Source organism: Equus asinus, chromosome 7, assembly GCF_041296235.1.
Source record: "Equus asinus isolate D_3611 breed Donkey chromosome 7, EquAss-T2T_v2, whole genome shotgun sequence".
Classification (NCBI taxonomy): Eukaryota; Metazoa; Chordata; class Mammalia; order Perissodactyla; family Equidae; genus Equus; species Equus asinus.
This window is the reverse complement of record NC_091796.1, coordinates 76,514,665-76,536,244: the sequence shown is the minus strand read 5'-3', so window position 1 is coordinate 76,536,244 and position 21,580 is coordinate 76,514,665. Positions and strand designations below refer to the sequence as shown.

General features: G+C 37.3%; 1 protein-coding gene across 3 annotated transcripts; it reads right to left on the bottom strand.

Moving 5' to 3' along the window:
* Positions 1 to 460: 460 nt before the first annotated feature.
* On the bottom strand, positions 461 to 21,415 carry EIF2S1 (eukaryotic translation initiation factor 2 subunit alpha). Of its 3 annotated transcripts, none has more exons than XM_070513815.1 (9): positions 21,248 to 21,415; positions 17,148 to 17,309; positions 16,797 to 17,038; positions 12,414 to 12,493; positions 9,997 to 10,148; positions 6,240 to 6,346; positions 5,030 to 5,127; positions 4,156 to 4,299; positions 461 to 3,385 (listed from the first exon to the last, which is right to left on the bottom strand). In XM_070513815.1, exons 3-9 carry the CDS (start codon positions 17,035 to 17,037, stop codon positions 3,260 to 3,262), a joined length of 948 nt encoding a protein of 315 aa, XP_070369916.1. In that variant the 5' UTR covers position 17,038; positions 17,148 to 17,309; positions 21,248 to 21,415; the 3' UTR covers positions 461 to 3,259. The 3 variants fall into 3 exon arrangements, with proteins under 3 accessions (XP_070369916.1, XP_044629736.1, XP_014691348.1); XM_044773801.2 differs by having other exon boundaries at positions 17,148 to 17,258; XM_014835862.3 differs by lacking the exon at positions 17,148 to 17,309.
* Between the last annotated feature and the right edge of the window lie 165 nt (positions 21,416 to 21,580).

Here is a 21,580-nt window from a genome sequence, read left to right as displayed (position 1 = left end):
CTTGAGGCTATATGAATTATTATGCAAGCTGAGTATGAAAACATCTCATGTGATCTGTGTCACTAAGACATGCTTCATCTTAAAGTGAGGATGGTGGCAAAACTTTGGCTCAACATTCAGAGAATACTGTTTTGCTTTGAAAAGTAAGTCTGCATAAGTATTATATTGCAGAAAAGAAATCATGGACTCAGTTGGAAAGATCAGTCACACATATGGAAAAAGAAGATAAAATGACAGCTTTTCTATGAAAAATGGCATTTGGAAAGAGATGCAGAGCAGGAGCTGCTAGAGGACAGGAGCAGGAACTCTCTAGACAGAGAAAGATGTAAATGGGAAAAGAATTAAATCAAGGCATGAAATTTTGGTTTTAAAGTGAACAGTAACTGAGACAAATAAGTACCAAGAGGCTTCACCAGTTAGGAGGTTAATCTGAAGTAGTGAAAAGTCTGTATCATACAAATCTTTAAAAATATTTTTATTACTTTCAAGTTTATACAGTAATCTGGCACAAGCTACTCCCAGCATTCTTGCCAAGCACTTAGACTGCCTTTAATGAATAGATATGTAACTTACACTTAAGGGGAGTAGATACTTCCAAAGTACGTAAGTAAAAATTTGTCCTCTTAAATAGTTTGAACTGTCTCCTCTTAATCTTGTTTAGAATACCTGCCCTGAATGATCAGGAATTCCAAGTTAATGAGGTTTTACTTTATTCCTTACACTGTAAGAGACTGCCTTTTAAAGCACCATTTTCCATTTGGCATTTCACCAAGGTCTAATGTCCCTGGAATTAGTTTCTTTATTGCTTTTTAAATTATCAACAGGTGTTTTTTGGAATTAAACTGTATTTGGTTTGATGGCTTCTTGACTCCAAATTGGCACAACTGCATCTACTCTGTATAGGAGACACCAGAATCTTCACGCATTGAAAAGTAAATGACCATCAGCTTGAGGCAAATCAGGGAACAACTCTCACCAAGATACTAGCACCTGAATTTTTAAAAATCCTGAACCATTTTCATTTAATTGTCCTTGATGTAAAGGTAGGGAGCTAGGTCAAGAATGTCTGGAAGCACGGCAACTGTCACAACTGTACTGCTCAGCATGATGTAGTGCTGAGCCCATCTCTGTAGGTTCCCACTCAATGGCTGAGCATTATCCACCTAAGTACTGGTTTGTCCTGTTTTCCTATAAAACATGAAAAACAGTTTGAATGTTTGTATTTTTTCTTGGCAATTTTTTATTTCAATTAATTTATGCATAAATGAGAACCAAACTATTGCTAATCTTCAGTTATATGAGTTGATAACCACTTGACCTCAAAAGCAGAATGGGGAATAGACGAAATTAATTTTTAATGAAGAAGCTTTTTAGGGAGAGAGTCAAGATTTGGATAAGCTGGTCAGTTGTCTTAGTCAATCTGTCCTTCGAGTTATTTGGAACTGGGTGTGTATCCTGTCCCCATAGTGGAAAGGGATACTTTTAGGTCAGCAGGATATATTTATACTTTGAGTTAGTTTTCTCTTTTATGGTGTCAGTGAGGTATTGATCTCTTCTCTGGCAAGGGTCATAAATTTGTAAAATTGTTATGGAATTGAGCAAAAGGCCTGCATGGGATAAAACCACTCACCACAGAGGCCACCTTATTTCTCAACAGTTATGGCTTCTGAAGTATTAAAAAATTCAGTAAAAATTCAATTCCCCTGCCTACAGCAAACATTTAAGGAACACCTTTCTATTTCAATGACATTCTTGATGCTGCAAGCTTTACAGACTTCTTTTTTGACTCCTCAAAAAGACAGTGGTGGAAATTATGTGCCAGTTTTGAGCACATCTGGATTATCCTCTAAATATTCCCAGTGCAGCATGCTAGCTAGCAATCACAACTCCCTTGTGGAAATGGCCATATGAAATTAGACTTCTGGATTTAAAAAGCTTGTAATCTGCTAAATTAGACAAAGGGACAAACTTTCACAAATGGCCAAACTGTCTCACCAACACACTCTGCTGTTTTTCAGTCCCTTTAATATTGAGTCTAGTCCTGGATTGACCAGCATGGGTTAGGTTTATCTTCTAAGTATTTAAATAGCTATTCTTAGGAATAATTAATAAAATTAATATATTTAAAACCTCAAGTATCTTGAGATTAAATCTATGAGGCAGACCAAAGTAACTCAAGACTTTCTACACCCTGGCTACTGTAGCTATAACTTCAAACCATATGTTATCTATGAAATTTATTCACCTTTATATTTATGATTTATCTTTAAATTTATATACCTTTAAAATAATTAGTTCTTAAAGATAAAAATGATGGAAACATGTAGAAATATTGTTGTAATTGTGTTCAAACATCCCTATTCTGTTATAAAGAGAACTGAAGTTCTCGGTGGCACCTAGTGAATATTTTAATGGGAAAAAAATCAAAAGCTGTGCGATGATACTCAAAATAACTAAATTAGAGAAGCAGCATTTAAGGAAAAAACCATACTTTACCACCCTGAATTACAAACTCAAGGCAAGCAGCTTAGTGCACCAACAATGCAGTGTGATAAACTCTCCCTCATACCACATGTTGTCATCAGTCTCAAATAGGTAAAAGGCATACAACCAATGTAATCTTTAATTGCATTTTAAGGCTTTTTTTCCCTAAGAGTCAGCTTTCATTGTGATTAAAGGTAAAATTTTTTCTAAATCCTCCTTTTGAAAGGATCTGCTCTGTAGATCCTTTGGTCACCTGCCCTTTTATTTCTACATCTAGGCTAAAATGAAGATAATAGAATTAGGGTCTTAAGTATTCATAATGCTTTTAACTGGTGATAAGAAGGAAGAAACCTATGGTTAAATATCCCAGAAATTTATTTAATGTTTGCTTGATACATTTTATATAGAAAGGTTGGGACTATTTGCTTTGGGTGCCCCTGGCAAATCTCACGGGAGCACTGAACTATGAGGGGGTGCCAATGTGGAGACATCAGAAATGGAAACCACAAGCCCAATTTTATGACTGTTCTTAGCTTAAAGATTTGTGTCTAGTGAAATCAGGCCACTCCCTTAAAAATGTATTAGAGCTACTATGTGAAAACAGCTGACATTCGGGAGGGCATTTCACGTTTTGGTCTGCTGGAACATTTAAATACTTGGAAATAAAAAATATTCAGCTTTGAAGTTTTCAATACTGGAAAACTTTCAAGTCTAGGGTTTACAGCCAGGAAGGGCTGCTCTGTGTTCCTTAAACTGGACTCTGTTTCCCACAAAGTTAATCTTCAGTTTTGGCTTCCATTTCTTCTGCATCATCATCTCCATCCACTTCTGCATTTTCTCTCTCAAGCCTCTCCAGTTGCCTTGCAAGTTCGGTCTCATCTGTATCTGTAACCACTTTGGGCTGTGGAAGCAGAGGCATAGTTTCAAAGTGAAGTGGTTAAATAGCACACAAATTCAATTTCAATACTATTACTGCATGGTATTTTAACTCTTTAAGAAACACTTCTTTCTAACAACTCTGCCATATCTATTGAGTGCTGACATATCACTAATAAATTCCATTAGATAAATAATATAGGAAAAAGAAATATGTGTATTAAAATAGAATACTATTTGTCATTTTTATAAACAAAAACTGAAAATATAATAAAAATAATCTCAGTGGCTGTATCTTTCAAACCCACAAAAAGATGTCCTATAAAAATGCATCTTCTGGGTTCAAAATAAGTTACTTACTATTCCTTTCCACAGAAGGAATCATACACACACATACACATATGAAATTTAGGTTTCATTCTTGTTGAGATGATGAAAACTACAGGAGACTACTCTTGTTTCTAATCCTGAGATCAAATTTTAAGCATTCCACATTAAATTCTGACAATAACTAATCACTCATTTTCATTGTCTTTTTTTTTTTCCCCTGGAGAGGTAAAAAACCTAACACCATCAGTGACTACAGTCTGAAATAACCATCCCAAGACAGTTCTTATTGACTTATAAAAAGCCCTTTTTGGAACCGTCTAAGTCAATGATTCTTTTATGCTTAGCAGAGTTGTAATCCTAAATGTATCTCATGTTTTAAAAGGCAGTGATTAGGTATTTTAGAATACGAATCATTTAGATGATTTAAATTTCTTAAAAACAAGGCAAAAACAGTATTGATCTCACCTCCATTTGCACATTGAAGACACCCCTCTTTTCCTCAATCTTTTCTTTGATAACAGCCATAGCTTGATTGAGGACAGAGAGACCTTCTGTTCTCTCCAGGGTTGTTGTAGTCATCACATACCGAGGAGGAGCTATTAGATTAATCTAAGATGACAAAAATTCAACATGAATGTACCTACAGAACACACATTAGGATGTTTGAGAACTGTTCTGTTAATCTGCTGCCTTAACAAATCACCCCCAAAACTTAATTTCCAATTCTGTAGGTCAGCAAATTTGGGGTGGTTTGTTAATGTAGCAAAAGCTAACTGATACAGTGATCCAATCCAGTAGAATATACAGTCCACTGCAATCCTGAACATGAAGAATTATGACTTCTGGGTGTCTCTGGTGGCAAAACTAACTATAGTAATTATCAGCATAATGGATTATTTGTCTCTAAAACAAACAAAAATTCCTATGTGGTTCTAAACTAAGCTGATAGAAGAAATTCTTAAGAGACTGTGAATAACAATCATCCAGTTAATTTTACCACTAATGAAAGATTCAGACCAAACCTTCTAAAAGTTGTGTGTGAATATGAGAGAATATGTTGCCCTTTTCAAGATTCTATGAGCATTATGGGCACAGTAACTCTTTACTGTAAAGGAGGTTTAGCATAGCTAGTCCTCTGGCACTAAATACCAATAGGAATCCCCATCTACTGTGACAGTAGCAGTGACTGCAACTAAAAGCCTAACCATAGTCGTAAATATCCCCTAGAAATAACAATGAAAACCACTTTTCATAACACTTGTTATGAAACATGATCATAAAAAAATCTGATTTGGTTTAGGTAGATAATTCAGCAAGGAGGGAAAAAATGACTACTCACCTTGATGGGCATAGTTTCTGTAGAACAATTCAAACCTGCTCTCAGGGCTTCTTTTACGGCATCAATGCCTTCATAACCATAACAAGCCACTTCAATATCTAAAATTATAAAAATTCAAATGCTTATACCAAAAAATGCAAAAAAATGTTTAAAAGCTTAAAAGAAATCAGAGATATGGCAGGTACACTGGTATTCAAATACTTATGAAAGCTTTCATCATCCTTTCAATTAGAAACTAATCCCAGCTATTAACTTTCATAATTAAAAATATCTGAATATGCAATGAAATCATATCTTCTCATCCACATCAAGCCCCTGAATGATGAAACTATAAAAGACAGAAACAATTAACAAACACCGTGAATTCTGGCTATGCCTGGGTTAGAATTCTGATTCCAACCTCTCTCTGTGCCTCAATTCTTTATTTGTGAAATGGAGATAAGGTGTGTTATGAAGACTGAATGAAACAATAACTGCAAATTGTTTACAGTTTAGAAATTGCATGCCCTTCGACTCAGTAGTTCTACTTTTAGGAATGTGACTTACAAAACACTTGTATAAATGAGTAACTATGTATATATAAGGGTGTTAATTTGTAGAGTTTTTCATAAAAATGAAAAATTTGGCACAACCTAAATGTTCTTCAGGAGGGCACTGGTTTATGTTAAGGTTTATCGTTCTATGGAATATTACCTAGAATTAAAAAGAACGAAAGATTCCTATGTTCTACATGCAAGGGCAGCCTTGATACACCATGTAGAAAAATCCAGTTAGAGAAAATTTTGCATAGTATTATCGCATCTAAGAACAAAAAAATTTATATCTGAATATAAACAGCATACTTTCCTATACACATATGTGTATAGGAAAAATGTCTGAAATATTCCAAACTATTAACACTGTTAATCCAGACACAGGGGAGGATATTACTGTATTGTAAGAATATTTTAAAGCATCTACTAAAACAAAATAAACACCCTCCTTTATAAAAAAAAAAAGGCTAACAAGTTAGCTGAACTCACGACAGTTTTCACTCATATCAATATACACATTTTATGATGATTCAGTAGAAGTAAAAATAATGAAAAACAAACATTTAGAAAAATTTATAGATGTTGATGTAGCAACATATTCTTTGGTAAGGCTCATTATTTAACAGCTTTTTTGGGACATGCAAAATATTTTCAACATCATTTAAAAAATCATTTACCTGCTCGAATTTTGACTGCCTGTGGGGTCAAACGCCTATTAATATTGTTAATGAGTACTTCCCGTTCATCTTCATTCAAATCTAAACTGTCCAAAATAGAGGGGTCCCTGATAAAAAAAATCAACACCAAAAGGTCAGCGTTACTTTACTGATAACTGTAATACCAAACACAATACGCAATAATGTTTAAGAGCACAGGCTTCAGCATCAGAATTAGAGTTCAAATCTTAGCTTTACACTTAAGTAACTATGTGTCTTTGAGTCTTTCCAAACACCTGTTTCTAAATGTGTAAAATGAGGATGAAAACAGTGTATCTCACAGGATTGTGGTATTAAACGAGATAATGCAAGTAAAGCACTTAGCAGGCTATGACAAATAGAAAACTTCCAAGTGATTATTATTAAAAGAAAAATTTTAGAGATCTGGCCAAAGCAAGCAATTTAAAATGTCTCCTAACACATAGGACATCCCACTATAATCAAGCATTTCCATGTAATTAGCAGTCCCTGCTTTAAGGAGCTTATAATCTAGCATGGAAAGAAAAATATGGAAAAAAATTTAAAAATAAAAGTGCACCCCCAGGCGTCAGGAGGGGAAGGTATTACTTTCAGTTACGGGGCTCAGGAAGGGCTTTATGGATAAAGTGGCATTTCAACTGACTCTCCTAAGTGCCACAAGACAGGGACCAGGGTCTTAGTCATTGGCCTGTTTGCTGAATGAATAAATTAAAAAATGAAATCATCACTAAGAGAATAGTAGGAGTTTAACAAACAAAGGTAGAACTGTTGTAAGAAAGTAGGATGTATTAAAAAAGGAATGGCATAAGCAAGCATAAGGCTTAAAAATCACAGGTTGAGGAATGAGAGGCAAAAGAATTCGGGTGAGGGATCTTCATTCAACTAATACTGCCTACAAAGCAACAAGAAGACAAACCAACAAAAAAATGGGCAAATGAGATGAACTGATGTTTCATGGAAGAAATACAATCAATAAACGTAAGAAAAGCACAACTTCACCAACAACCAACAGAATGCAAATCAAAATAAGCTACTATTGTACATCCATCAGTTTGGCAAGAGGCAACAACATCTGAGATGTACACCAAATATAGTGCATATCACCTTACCAAATTTAGTGAGGATGAAGAGAAATAGGAACACTCATACAATTGCTAGAGGGAATATAAACTGTAGAACCAATTTGGAGAGTATTCTGGCAAAAGTGAGTAAATTTAAAGATACATACAATCAATCCTATGATTCAACAAGCCTATTCTTAGGTATATACCTTAGAAACTCCCAAATGCGTACACAGAGACTGTACATCGATATTCATCATAACATTGTTTGAAAAAGGGGGAAAACAAAGCAAGGCAGGAATTACCTAAATTTCTCTTAATAGGGGAACAAATACAGCATATTCTCACAATGAAATACTACATAGACATTAATATGAAGTAGGCACACATCTATCAATTTGGAGAAATCCTGTTCACTAACAGCCTTATGAGTAAAAATGCAAGGTACAGAAAGATAAAGAATACATTTTAAATACATGAAATGCTTTTATATCTATTTTATGGATACATACATGTATTAAAACCATAAAAACATAAATGATAATGATACATACTAATTTCAGAATAGTGGTTACTAGTGATGAGTGAGGGGAATGGGTTGGGAGGGGTAAAATATTGCTTCCAACTATCTCAGAAATTTTATTTCTTAATTAAAAGAAAAAATATGAAGCACATGTGGCAAAGAATTAGCATTATTTAAATCTGGACAGTTGCTGCATGGCTGATGAAGCAAGTTAAAGGGAAAGGAATAACATATGCCAAGGCCGAGTGGTAATGGAGGGGGTGCTGGAGATTGAAGCTAGAGAGGTAAGCCAGGGCCAGATGACAGCAAGCTAAGAAATGTACTGAGGAGTGCAGGATTGAAGTCAGGGAAGACAGCTGTATAAACCAGTGCTTAATGGTTGACAGCATAAACTCTGGATGGAGCCAGAATGCCTACGTTTGAATTCTGGCAAATTCTACCATTTGCTATGTGAACTTGGACAAATTATTTAATCTCTGCCTCAGTTTCTTCATCTATAAGGTAGGGGATTAACAGCACTTATACTATAGGTTGCTGAGAGAATTACATAAATGTCAGCTATTATAATCATCATTATTCTTCTCACCTTTCCCACAACATGATATAAAAAAAGTCACATGGCGGGTAAACTGGAAGGTATCTGGAGAACCAAATGAGTCGGCTTGCTAGAGGCTCTAAGTCCCAGGTGCCACTCAGCCGTTCTGAGGGCTGAGGGGACCAATATCCCATGGCAGCACAAGGGTTGGGAAAGTAACCTCAGTGCAGGAGTGAGGCTGCTTACGGAGCATTAACACTCAGGAAGGAGTGGAAGTTGCAAAAGTAGGGACCGTCAATACAGAGAACTGAAGAAGTCTGGCTGTTAAAAGGAGAGGACATAGTGTTTGCTATAAGAGAAAGTAGAGGAAGGCTGAGAAGTTTGTTTTTTAGTATAAATGGGAGAAATGAGAGTATTATTTTTATGCTGATAGAGCAAAATCAATAAAGGGAAAGGCTGAAGACTCAAGAGAAGGAATAATGGATGGAAAGATCCCTGAACAACAGCTGGGCCCAAGTGTAAGATTAGTTTGAGAGCAGAAAGTATATGAATCCCAGTGTGACAGGAGCATGGGGGTAATGACAGGTGGGATGGAGACAAATTTGCTGAGATAGTGGAAGGAAGTAGAGGAGACACCGTGCACTGGCTTCTATTTTCTTTATAAAGAGCACACCAGCTGGAAGAGAGCAAAGAGAGGTGGAGTGGGCATCTGAGGAAGAGTGTGGGGAAGCTCTAAAATAGCCACTCTAAGAGTGGGAGGAAGAACTGACCAGAAGCAGAGAGAACGTGGGGCAGCAGTGAAGGCCCAGCTGAGGTTGGAGACCATGGATATGCAGTGGCACCAACCTGCAAGCCTGTGGTTTGTCCTAGCAGCACCCAGCAGTCTACAAGTGCAGAGAAGGCAGGAACATCGATCCAAGGCTGGATGCAACAGAAGGAAAAACAGGGCAAAAGCTTATGATACTGGCAAGAAAGTTGTTGAAATGATGGACCATGGTGTATCTATGCTGAATAAGAAAGAGAAGGCAAGAAACAGTGAAAAGACAGGGAGAAAAAAAGGTTTGGAATTGGAGCCTGACTTTCACGTAAGAATTAAGAAGACATAGAGTAGGACTAACTATGGGGGAGCTGGAAGGACAGGAGGCTGTGGTAAAAGAAAAGAATGTTGTGAATTAAAGGTTCTGGAGGCAGAGTGCATCCTGGTGATAGTAAGACCCAGCTTGAGGCCACGTGGAAGACTGGCTAAAGTGCATGGGCTGAAGGTCTAAGGGACTGAAGTAAAGAAAACAAGAAGTTTCAGTTTTAAATGAGACATCTGAGTGGTCCTGAAGTCACCTAGGACAATAACAAAACCAGGAGAGGAAAATATGTAAGGGAGTAGTGTGAGATGAATCCATATGGTTTATATAACTGTGTAACTAGGTTATATAAAATTACACAGGCCTGGCTATATAGAATTGGCCCACATCATGGGCCTTTTATACTGAAATATTTTAATCTAAATTTGGCAAGGACTTAATACACAGATGTTGTACTATTAAATGTCAGGCTCTCAACCTGTGTGCTAGACCCAGCAGCTGTGATATCAAGGTAGAAGCAGAGCCAAGAAGGTGTCCTTACGAGACTGCATGCTTAAACGCATCATAGGCACCGTATCCGGGTCTCTTGTACTTGTCATCAAAGACCCAGGCAGTCCTCTGGAACAGGCTTTCCAGCTGCTCATCCTTGGTGTACTCTAACACCTCAGCAACATGACGAAGAATGCTGTAAACCTAGAAACAAAAGGAAGAGCTCAACAACTCAAAAGGAAGAGATCTATTAAAAAACCAGATATTTTTACATTTTAGTAGATAGCATATAAAAACAAATCTTTGGTTAATTTGACTATAATAACTCCTTAACAATAAAAGATTGCCATAAAACAAACTCTTTCTCCATAGAGAAATATTTGCTGTCCCATACAGTTAACTCAAATGGGTATAACAAGTAGAAACAGTACAGAACTTAGCGTTCTAAGACCCAGATCAAGGCAACTCTGGGCAAATTAATCTCTGAATTTATTTCCTCATCTGGAAAAGGGAGATGCAGGTATCTCTCCATTTTACTGAAGAGAGCTCTTACATAGATCAAATATATACAAATGCACACTATAAATGGGAAATATGATACAAATGTATTATACAAATCCTGTTATACAAATGTAAGCTATTATTACTACGACTCCACATGAGAGCATGGAACCAGGAATGAGATTTCAGTATTTCTTTTGCTCTGTTATCATTTAACAGTTATCCTTCAATCCTACTCACCTCCTACCCACTGCTGCCAAACTTTTTCTAAACTCCTAAAAATAAAAGGGCTTAAAGAAGAGAAAGAGCATAAGAAAGGAGGTTTTCATGTTAATTACACATGAAAATTAAATGATGAAAGGTACTAAGACCGGCCATTTCATTGCACTATCTTATCAGGATGATACGATCTACTAACATACCCATTTTACAATATCCTAGGGGGAGACAAGACAAAACTGAAGTTTCCTAGAGCAGTGCTCCTCAAATTTGGATTTGCAAACTTCGTGGGGCTTGAGATCCTGCATTTCTAATAAGCAGTCACGTGACATCAACGCTGGTGATCCAGAGACTACACTATGAGTGGCAAGGTCCTCGAGTTTATTAAAACGGGATTTTACCGACAGTGTTTTCAAACGTGCAAACCATACTGCAGTAACAGCAAACACATCAGTAAAACAAGGGGAAAGATTTGGGTAATGGTCTGATGGCTTTTAGATTTTTATTCTCTTTTACTGAGATTAAGCAAAATTTTTAAAATCTTCTCTTCATTTAAACATTGTTTTCTCGGCATTCTATCTTGAAGACAGAAACACATGGCAGAAGAAAACAAAAACAATGCAAACAGTGCCATTAAGAACCAAAGACCTAGGGAATGAAGGATAACTTGAAAAGGACCAGAGAACAGAAAAATATGGACAGACGATGAAGACATGAGTGTTATGGTTTTACTAGTGCTTACTGTGGATAAGTAGGAAATTACAGCAAAAATAGTAAGAAAAGGAAAAAGAAATAACCCTAACAAAGGAGGGGGAAAAACCCCAAACTAGTAACAGGCCCCTGCCTTGCTTTCCTGGATTCACAGACATTTTACAAACCCTTGCTCATTGGTGGGTTTTTTTTTTGTTTTGTTTTTGGTGAGGAAGATTGTCACTGAGCTAACATCTGTGCCAATCTTCCTCTATTTTATGTGGGGTGCCACCAGAGCATGGCTTGATAAGTAGTGCTAGGTCCACGCCTGGAATCCAAACCCGCGAACCCCGCGCCTCCAAGGCAGAGTGCATAAACTTAACCACTACACCACCAGGCCAGCCCCACTTGTTCATTCTTAACATACAACAGCTGGTTGTCTCTGTGACCCTTACCCCAGAACAGAGTTGAAAGTCAAGACCTACATCTTTTATTTTTAAAGATTGGCACCTGAGCTAACAACTGTTGCCAATCTTCTTACTTGTTTTTTTCCACTTGTGGGTCCTTCTAGTTATGGTATGTGGGACGCCACCTCAACATGGCCTAATGAGCGGTGCCATGTCCGTGCCCAGGATCCAAACCGGTGAAACCCTGGGCCACCGAAGTGGAGCATGTGAACTTAACCACTTGGCCACACAGCCGGCCCCAAGACCTACATCTTAACTACATGTTATGACAAGCCAAATCAGCTGAAATCACCCATAGTTAATTTAACCAAAAATAGCTTAAAAATACTAATTACCAATACTGATTTGAGAATATTAGATCATAAGCAAAGCTTTAAGGTAGTAACACCATGAGATAAAAACACTGTGGTCATACTCTTTTGAAATTAAGCCTTCAAATTAATTTTCTAGGTAACACATAATTGGAAATGGAAATAGAGTTACAGTTAGTTAAACCTAAGTTTAGTTTTTAATTTTTCTGCCAGAACATCACATGCTGATTATTCATTAAGCTCCTAAAGAGTGGACTAATTTGACTGAAAAATCAACTTACAGTTTTGGATTTGGTGAATTTATCTTCACATTTGATTGCTTCCTCTGGAGAAACTCTTCTTTTTGACAAATCAATGTATCCTGTAAGAAAAAATTTTGAAAAAAATTATCACTGTCCAGGTGCCACTGTACCACTGTGACAAATTTTCACAACCAGATTGTTTAACTGGCATACCTACACTTATTTCCCTCTAAAACTGTATCAACAAAATACTGCATACGAAGTAGATGACATTTTGTTTTCAGAAATGGATATTTATTATCATGTAAGTGTATACTCTCTCTTACCTTGGTGGAGGGAACCAATAATTTTCAATTATCCAAATGAAAGTTTATCAAAAGATTCTGTGTCTATCTGGCATCCATGCATCACAGGGTCAATTGTATTAACTATATTTTCTGTATTCTTGATGCTCTGACATTTGTGGCCTGGCTGACTGGGGAGAGACTCCCCTTCCCCGGGCTAGCCAATTTTAGAGACAGCAAAGGGCTCACGTGGAGCAGCCTTTCATACACAAACTAAGCAATCCAGAGCCCACGCCCCCAACCATCTCCTCATCAACATCTCACACACCAAGCCAATATTGCGTCTGCCCTTGATCAACCCAGCATCAGGTACCAGACAACTTGGGACAGCTCTAATGCCCCAAGGCTTGCCAAAACTATTCAAACTAGCCAACCCTAACCTGTTTACCCCGACCTGCCTTGCCTTTCCCACGTAAAACTTAATAAAGGCTCTGGCCTAGGCTCCTCGCCCCCGACTCCTTCTGCCTCCTGACCAAAACTGGTGATTCCTCATGTGATTCGGCAAGGCATGGCATGGATGTCCCCATCTCCTAGAAGACTTCAATAAAAATCTTTCAATGGCACTGGCCCCTTCATGTTGTCAGTCACCTCCATAAATTAAAATCCCATGGGCACAAAACGAGACAAGCAAATAAGAATTTTAGAGGAAAAAAAACGGTCTTTTATATTTACCTATATATTTTCCATTTCAGGCATCACATCTCTTTGGTCTGAACAACTTTACCATTTCTTATAAAGCAGATCTATTTGGTAATAAATCCTCTTAGTTTCTATTTACCTCAAAATGTCATTTTGGTCTTCATTGTTGAATATTTTCTTTAGATACAGAATTCTGGTTTGACAGTTTTTTCTTTCAGTGCTATAAGATGTCATTCAATGCTCTGCCCTCCAGTATTTCCAGTAAGAACGCCACAGTAATTTGTATTACTGTTCCCCTGTAAATAATGTGTCATTTTCCTCTGGCTATTTTCAAAATTTTCTCTTTATCTCTGTTTTTCAATAGTCTGATGTGCCTAGATGCTGCCTTATCAATATTTATCCTGCTTGAGGTTGGCTGAGCTTCTCCAATTTGTACATTTACGTTTTTTCAGCAAATATGGGAAAGTTTTGGCCATTATTTCTTCAAATATATTTTCTGCCCTTTTCTTTGTCCTCTTCTTTTGGAATAGAGTTTTTGATAACTTGCTAAGTTGCTTTTTTTCCCTCTGTTCCTCAAATAGGTTCCTTTTTTTGTGAGGAAGATTGGCCCTGAGCTAACATCTGTGCCAACCTTCCTCTGTTTTATGTGGGATGCTGCCACAGTGTGGCTTCACAAGCGGTGCTAGGTCCTCGCCTGGGATCCAAACCTTTGAACCTGGGCTGCCGAAGTGGAGCACACAAACTTAACCACTATACCACCAGGATGGCCCCCAAATTAGTTCTTTTTAAATGAACTATCTTCAAATTTCACTCAGGCTTCCGTCATCTTTAATTTGCTATTAGGCCATCCACTGAATTTTTTTTTTTCCTGAGGAAGACCAGCCCTGAGCTAACATCTGCCACCAATCCTCCTCTTTTTTTGCTGAGGAAGACTGGCCCTGAGCTAACATCTGTGCCCATCTTCCTCCAGTTTGTATGTGGGACACCTGCCACAGCATGGTTTGACATGCAGTGCGTAGATCCACAACTGGGATCCGAACTGGCAAGCCCCTTGCCACCGAAACAGAACATGCTAACTTAAGTGCTGTGCCACCAGGCCGGCCCCTCAGTGAATTTTTTAGATATTACACTTTTCATTTCTAGAATTTATATTTAGTTCTTTGTCAGAGTCTGTAATTTCTTTACTGAGATTTCATTTTGTTCATTCATTACAAGCATATTTTTCCAATATCTTGAACATTTATAATATCTGCTTTAAAATCCTTATCTGCTAATTCCAACATCAGGGTTGTCTCTAGTTAGTCTCCATTGCTTGCCTTTTCTCTTCTACATGGTTCATATTTTCCTGTTTCTTCAAATGGTTAGCAATTTTGGACTGGATCCTGCACATTGTGAATGATATGTGGCAGAGACTCTGAATTTCTTTATGTTCCTCTTAAGGATACTGATTTTTTGTTTTAGCAGGCAGTTAACTTCTCTGGATTTAAGCTCTGTCTCCCCAAGTGGAAGGCAACCAAAATCTGTTTAGATTTTTACCCTGTTGGGCTGCTTGCAGTTCACTCTGTATATTAGTAGTTCACAGGTCAGTTAGAGATTTTAGCAGAATTTATACATAAAATTTGGGGCTCTCCCTCTGTGTGTCTCCTTTCTCTTATCCCTATCAATACTTTCCAAGTGCTGTGGTTGTCCAGAACCCTCATCTCTGGTTCTCAAGCCATTAAGACTACAGGTTTCCCACTAGAATTTTAGCTGCCCTGCTTGAAGCTGTCTGTAGTATGTGCTCAGACAAAAAGCTGTAAACTTATTTAGTGCAGTTCCTTTCTTCCAAGTGTCAACTTGCCTTCAGTTTCAGCTGCATTTGGTTGCTCCTACTGTCTTTAGGTGGGTTTTTTTTTAACGTTTGTTCAGGGCGTATAGCTATTGTGTTGAAAAGTCTGTCGAATAAGACCTAATCTTCTAGTATCAGAAACGGAGAAAAGGATCCCCTCTATAGGATCTTCTGTACCTTGCTTTTTTTCTTACCTACTCTGGAGATTTTTCTCTATCAGAATATTCAGACATCGTTCCATATAAAATTGCATGGATCTGTCACGATTTATTTAACTATGATTTTGACTTTTGTTTCCTGTTTTTAATTAATACTGTACAAACAATGCTGTTATGGAAATATTTTTACATGTATCTATTATACTTATGCATGTATACCCTTTCATTTTTTTCTAATTGCAGTTGAAAATATATTTGATTTCTTCTTGTGTATATATTTTATATAATAGAAAATACAAGATAAGACACCATTCTAGGTCCTACTGAGGCAGTAATGTGAAGCCTTACACAAGTTTAAGGAATAGTTTCAATCTTCAAGTAGTTTAATAATGGAGGGGACTACAAGTAAGTCATATCAAAACATTTAGAATAATCAATGTGGTAAATGGTAGTCACTACTAAGGGCTAACAAGTCTCTAAAGTTTATCATCTAAGCTTCTAATCAGAACAAAATAAAATGTCAGTTATGCATAAAATTAATCACTTACAGAAGTACAATTAACTAGATGGCTGACAAGATTCAGAAAGACAAGTTCAATCAAGATGACTGATTGGTCTTTACGCATGATCATATCTACTTACTTAACACCTAATAACTTATAATGAGATGACCAAAACCAATTATCTTAACTCTATTAAGCCAGCTGAATCCAAAACCTACTTAATGGTACTGTATACTGTGTTTGGAAAAAAGTTTGTTCACGAACATGAAGATTTACATGGAATCCAGAAGTAAGGCACACAACAAGTAAAAAATACTCATCCAGCACTGGTTGAAAGATCCCACAGGATCTGGTGGTCACAGATATTCTCATTTGAGGGACATATAATACTGGGTTTTGTTTGAACAATTAAATTGGGTGGATTTTATGTTATATAAATTATACTTTAACAAGCTATTTAAAAAAATATTGGGTTTTGGGTGTATGTTTACAGTATATTGCTTTTCAAAGCTCATATAAAATATTCCTAAAATTTATCTCTGCCCCATTTCCATACTCATCCAATAATCTAATTACTAATTTAACTTTAAATCAAGAAAAAGGCATCTGACAGATATGAATAAACTAGTACTCTGGTTTACTTATCTGTCTCTTCCAAGTTTGGAAACAAGAAGTTAATTATCAAGATCCTGATAATCTCTGGGAATAAAATTTAATTTATTTGACTCATAAAAACTAGCCCTGGGATGTACTAATTAAACCACTACTAACCTTAAGAGGTCTTGCTTAGATGGGTAATGGCATCCTTTTCTAACAACTTTGTATGTGAAAGAGTTTAAGTGTAAAAGGAGATGTCTTGTTGTTTTTACTGCAGTAGGCAATTTACGAAAAATATATTTTAAAATAAACCATTTTAAATCTGAAATTTATATTTTAGATATTTATCTCACCTTTTTCTTTGTCCACTCTAATGACAACCACACATTCATTTCTGCCAATTCGGATGAGTTTGTTTATAGAACGGATACGCCTTCTGGACAACTCACTAAGAAGAATCATGCCTTCAATATTGTTGTACTCTAGCAAGCTGACGTAAGCCCCCATTTCAGCAATGGACCTTACATTCACCATCACTACGTCTTCCACCTCAGGAAATTTGTGTTGATAAAATCTACAGCTTAGACCCGGCATTCTGCAATTTAAACAAAACAAACAAGTAAGTGTTCAGTTAAGGTCAAAATAAAGAAACAGCAGTCAATTTTCCACACCTTGCCACTAGAAGAAGTTATTAGTCTTCTTACCTTTTTAAACTTCTTAAATGATACCAGATGAAAGCCAGATGTTCAGGAACCAAGCTTTAATTTTTATTTTGCTCCAAATTTTTGTAAGGCTTGGGTGATTCTCTGCCATCACTTTCAGAGGAACCATAAAAAATAATGACCATCTATAAAGTATTCTGAGACCTAAGGATTAAAGGTATACCTCAAGAGTAAAATACTATTTTAATACTACCACTTTAAGAAATAACAAGTGATGGGGAGCATCACTACTATTATAAACCTATCAGCAAAACTAAAGCTACTCTTTCTCCAAGTCAGCTACAACTGTACATGCTTACCATCCACTGTATAAAGGGGAAAAAACCTTCCGACTACTAAATCCCTAACCCTAACCATATATGAGATGATACACCCTATCACTTATCATAGCCAGAATTACAGTATCACATGTCAAGATAAAAACTAAAAATTTATTAATCATGAAAGATATTAAAAATGTATCCTCCTCTCCAAATTTTTTCCTTTTAAAACTAACTCGAACTTAATTCATAATTACCATAATTTCTAGCTTCTACTTTTCCCATCACTCCCAAATATTCTTCTCTTTTGTTGAATAGGTATACTCAATCTTGAGAACAGCTCTGTAGATATCCATTACTATAAGCTTCAAGTTTCTCTTAACTTCCAAGCTTTAAATATATTTAGAACTATGCCTTTTGATCCACCCAACCTATTTTCAGCACTACGCCTTTTATGACCCACAAGCCTGAAATCATACCGTGAGTAGAAGGATATCTTTAAAAGGAAGCTGTCAAATTAATCACAGTTGATGATTTGCATGTTTTTCTGCTAACCTTAACCAATTTACTGTTGTCAAAGCTCAGAAGATATGCACTAGTAGGGCCTAAAGACCTATGAAAAATTTGTGAAAACTCATTTACTAACTTATTTTTTTCTTACTAATTGGGAAATAAGGCTGCCATAACTTGATCTTGAAGACAGAACATCCACATCCAGCTCAGAGAACACCCGAGTTCTGCTGCAGAGCAGTTTAAGAACTGCTAACTGCACCCACATGTATCTTCCCACTGATTTATACATCTTTCTACCACCCACAGGGTCCTATGTGATATGGCCACTGCCCATCTCCCTGAGGCACCACTTTCCACCCTAGTTCTCCCCATTTTATAGATGAAGCAATTGAAGCACAGGTTAAGCAACCTGTTCTGTCATATACTGCTAATAAGTCATGGAGTCAGAATTTGTGAACCTATGAAGTTTGGATCCATAGTCTGTGCTCTTATTCATCAGGCTATACTTTCTCTTAATATTACTGATAAATATATTACAATTAGAAACATATTAAATAAAAAGCAACATTAATATACATATTCAGTGCTGGAGCATACACCACAGATTATTGCAAACTTTTAATATTAATCTATCTTGTTTAACAAAAAAAATAAAGCAGCATATTAATAATAGTGGCAGAGATGCAATTCTGTTGTTGCTTGACAAAACAGGGATTCAGCAAATAAAGGGAAGTAGATATTCAATGGCCAGAATTACCCACCAAGAAACAGCTGAGCTAGTTGTTTCATTCAAAACAAAACAAAAGAAAGCTTTTCCTTTTTGGACAACTGTTGTCAAATACCTGTATGTAAAGCAAGAAAATTTGAGAGCTAAAAAGTTTAAAACTGGCTAGCAAAATAAATGATGTCACAGAAATGTGTGAAACAGTTTTAAGAGATTTAACAGGTGCTAACCACATTTACTTACCAAGTTTCTTCAAACAGTAAAGCTGATAATTTGGGGGAAGAAATGATTAATTTGACAGTCAAAGACCATAAGCAACAGTGTAAAAGATTCCTGAAGGGAGATATGAATGCTACTGCTTTAGGAGGAACAAATCTCTTTGCAATCCACAGGGTAAATAAAGGAATACTGCTGATGGTGTGTTATTCTTCGTAAAGAGAGAAAATAGCTGACAAGACAAAAAGAATCCATTTCACAAACAACCTGCATATTGGCTGACAGATTTTGAACATCTCTTTATTTATGCTAATAGTAACACTAATTTTTAAAAAATTAGTCAAGAAAATAGAAGCCACACACTAGGTGTCTATTGGCCCTTTACATAATTTTCAAAGCACACTGACTTATTGTATTGGCTCTCAATAAGCCCTTAAGTCAGGTAAGCAGTATAGTCAACTTTGGGAATAGCTCTGGATGTGGCTTCCAGACCTTGCTTTCCTGCTGACTAGCTGTGGCTGCTTGGGAAATGTATTCCTACGAAACGTAGTTTCTTGTTTGTGCCATGTACTTCACAGGTTTGTGGAGGGTATCAAATGAGATAAAAGATATATGTAAAGGCATTTTGAAAAGTGTAATGTCCTATACAATTATAAGATATTAAAAGGCAAAGGAGATATTATTTCCATTTTGTAACTTAATTCGTTAATTATTTTTGCAGCATCTACTATATACTAAGCACTACTGATACAACAATTAAGACTCTTACCCAGAGAACTTAAGTACAGAATGGGAAACAACCTAGTAAGCAAATAATTGCAAAATAAGGTACTATGAAAGGAGCAGAGCAAAGCAATCAATTAACAAGGAACCAAGAAACAGACACATTACATGACTTCCTCAAGGACAAATGCTTAATAAGTACTAGAATAGGAGCAAAAAACAAGTCTTCTGACACTAGATCCAGCTTCAATACATCAGAGTACTACAATATGGTTTGTGTTCCTCGGTAAACAATATCCATCTTTCAAAATATATTAACTAAACTCCACGCTAATTTCAAATACCCTGCACTGTCAGTAATTTTGCCTGGTCAAATGGTGAGCAGGACTCCTTTCTTAAACCAGTGCACGGTTAAGTCACCATAATGGACAGAAGTCCACATTCCTTTCCAAAGCGAAGTGCATTATATGATAGAGACAACTCTTGTGATAATTCGAATTCAGTGCTAACACTTACCAGTTATGCTCTCCGAATGCTACTTTTTAGTATAGGAGTGCTACACAAATAAAATTCTAAAACTATTTCACTGTAGTTGAAACAGAAAGCACCAATCTCTACAAACATTTTTGTGCTTCTTTTTGAGATCTTTTGAGAATCAGTAACTGACATTTGGCATCAGATGAACTGAGAACAGGCAGTGAAGCTCTATATAAACAATTCCCAAACTGCTGAAAGACAGAGTTACAAGTTTTTTCCCCCTGAATAACAACTTCAATCAGGAGAAAAACCAAGACTTCTCCGGTACACCTTTTTTCCAAGAAACTGTTTCTTATTTTATGAAAATTAAAGCAGCCTAAGTTTGGAGGATAATAAAAGGGACCTCAGGCTGAATACACACTTAACTCTAAAATTCCCTTATGTTTTTAGTTATGCTTAATTATAAGACCACAGCGTGTAACTCTACAATTCTACTCTCATCGGTGTTAAACCACGGTAAACCGTGTTTAAAGAGCAATAAACCCTTTAGTAGTATGTTTCAGTTTCAATTTAAGGAGTGACTCATTCTACAGAAACGCACAACTCGAGCGATAAAGTAATACAAGCTTCAATTATTAAAAATCAATTGTCAGATAAACTATTCTTGGACCCTTTTTAACCCAGCTCTTGTCATCCCCGTGACCCATCCCAACCCTGTAGTCCCTTGACGTGTCCGGTCTGGATTCCACTGAGAGGCAGCATTTGCTGGGGCGGAAAAAAACCCAACAGCATGGGATTCCCAGGCCCGGGAAGAGCGAAGTGCTCGGAGTCCCGGGGCGAGGTGTCACAGCGTCCTCCTGAGGCCGCCCCACCTCAAGGCATCCTCGCCTCAAGCATACTGAAGAGGCTGTCCAGTCTCGTCCCACTTTCCTTCACGAGATCCCTCTGCTCGTACAACGACACCTCTGTAACACGTGAAGACCGACACAGGGCTGGCGAGGAGGCCCACGCACAGCCGGCGGGTGGCGGCCGAGGTGTCCAGACACTTCCCGCGCAGGAACGGGAAAGGGAGGGAGTGTTAGCCCGGGGCCTACCCTCTCTCGACCACCCCTGTCAGCGGACACAACCAAAGTGAGTTCCTGGAAACGCCGATCCCGGGCACTACTCACCTGAGGTATGTGTGTGAATCCCGCACTGGGGACCCGCGCCACGCTCTTTAACCGAAAACTCAGACCGGATCCACTCTCACCTACCGCCGAAGCTCCTCAGCGTGCACTTCGCTTAACCCCACTGCGCATGCGGAACCACCTCGCATCACGCATGCGCCGAAAGAAGACGCCCCTCTTCGTCACTGACCATAGAGTCCAGGTCCTCCGAGAACAGGGAAGAATGTAGTTCATAAGAGGACCTGAAAAGTACGTTTTCTCGCTATTTTTAGTTTTCGCTAACTAACCTTAAAGGCGCAGGGAAGATGTAGGATTCTGATTTCTTGTCCCGGAAGA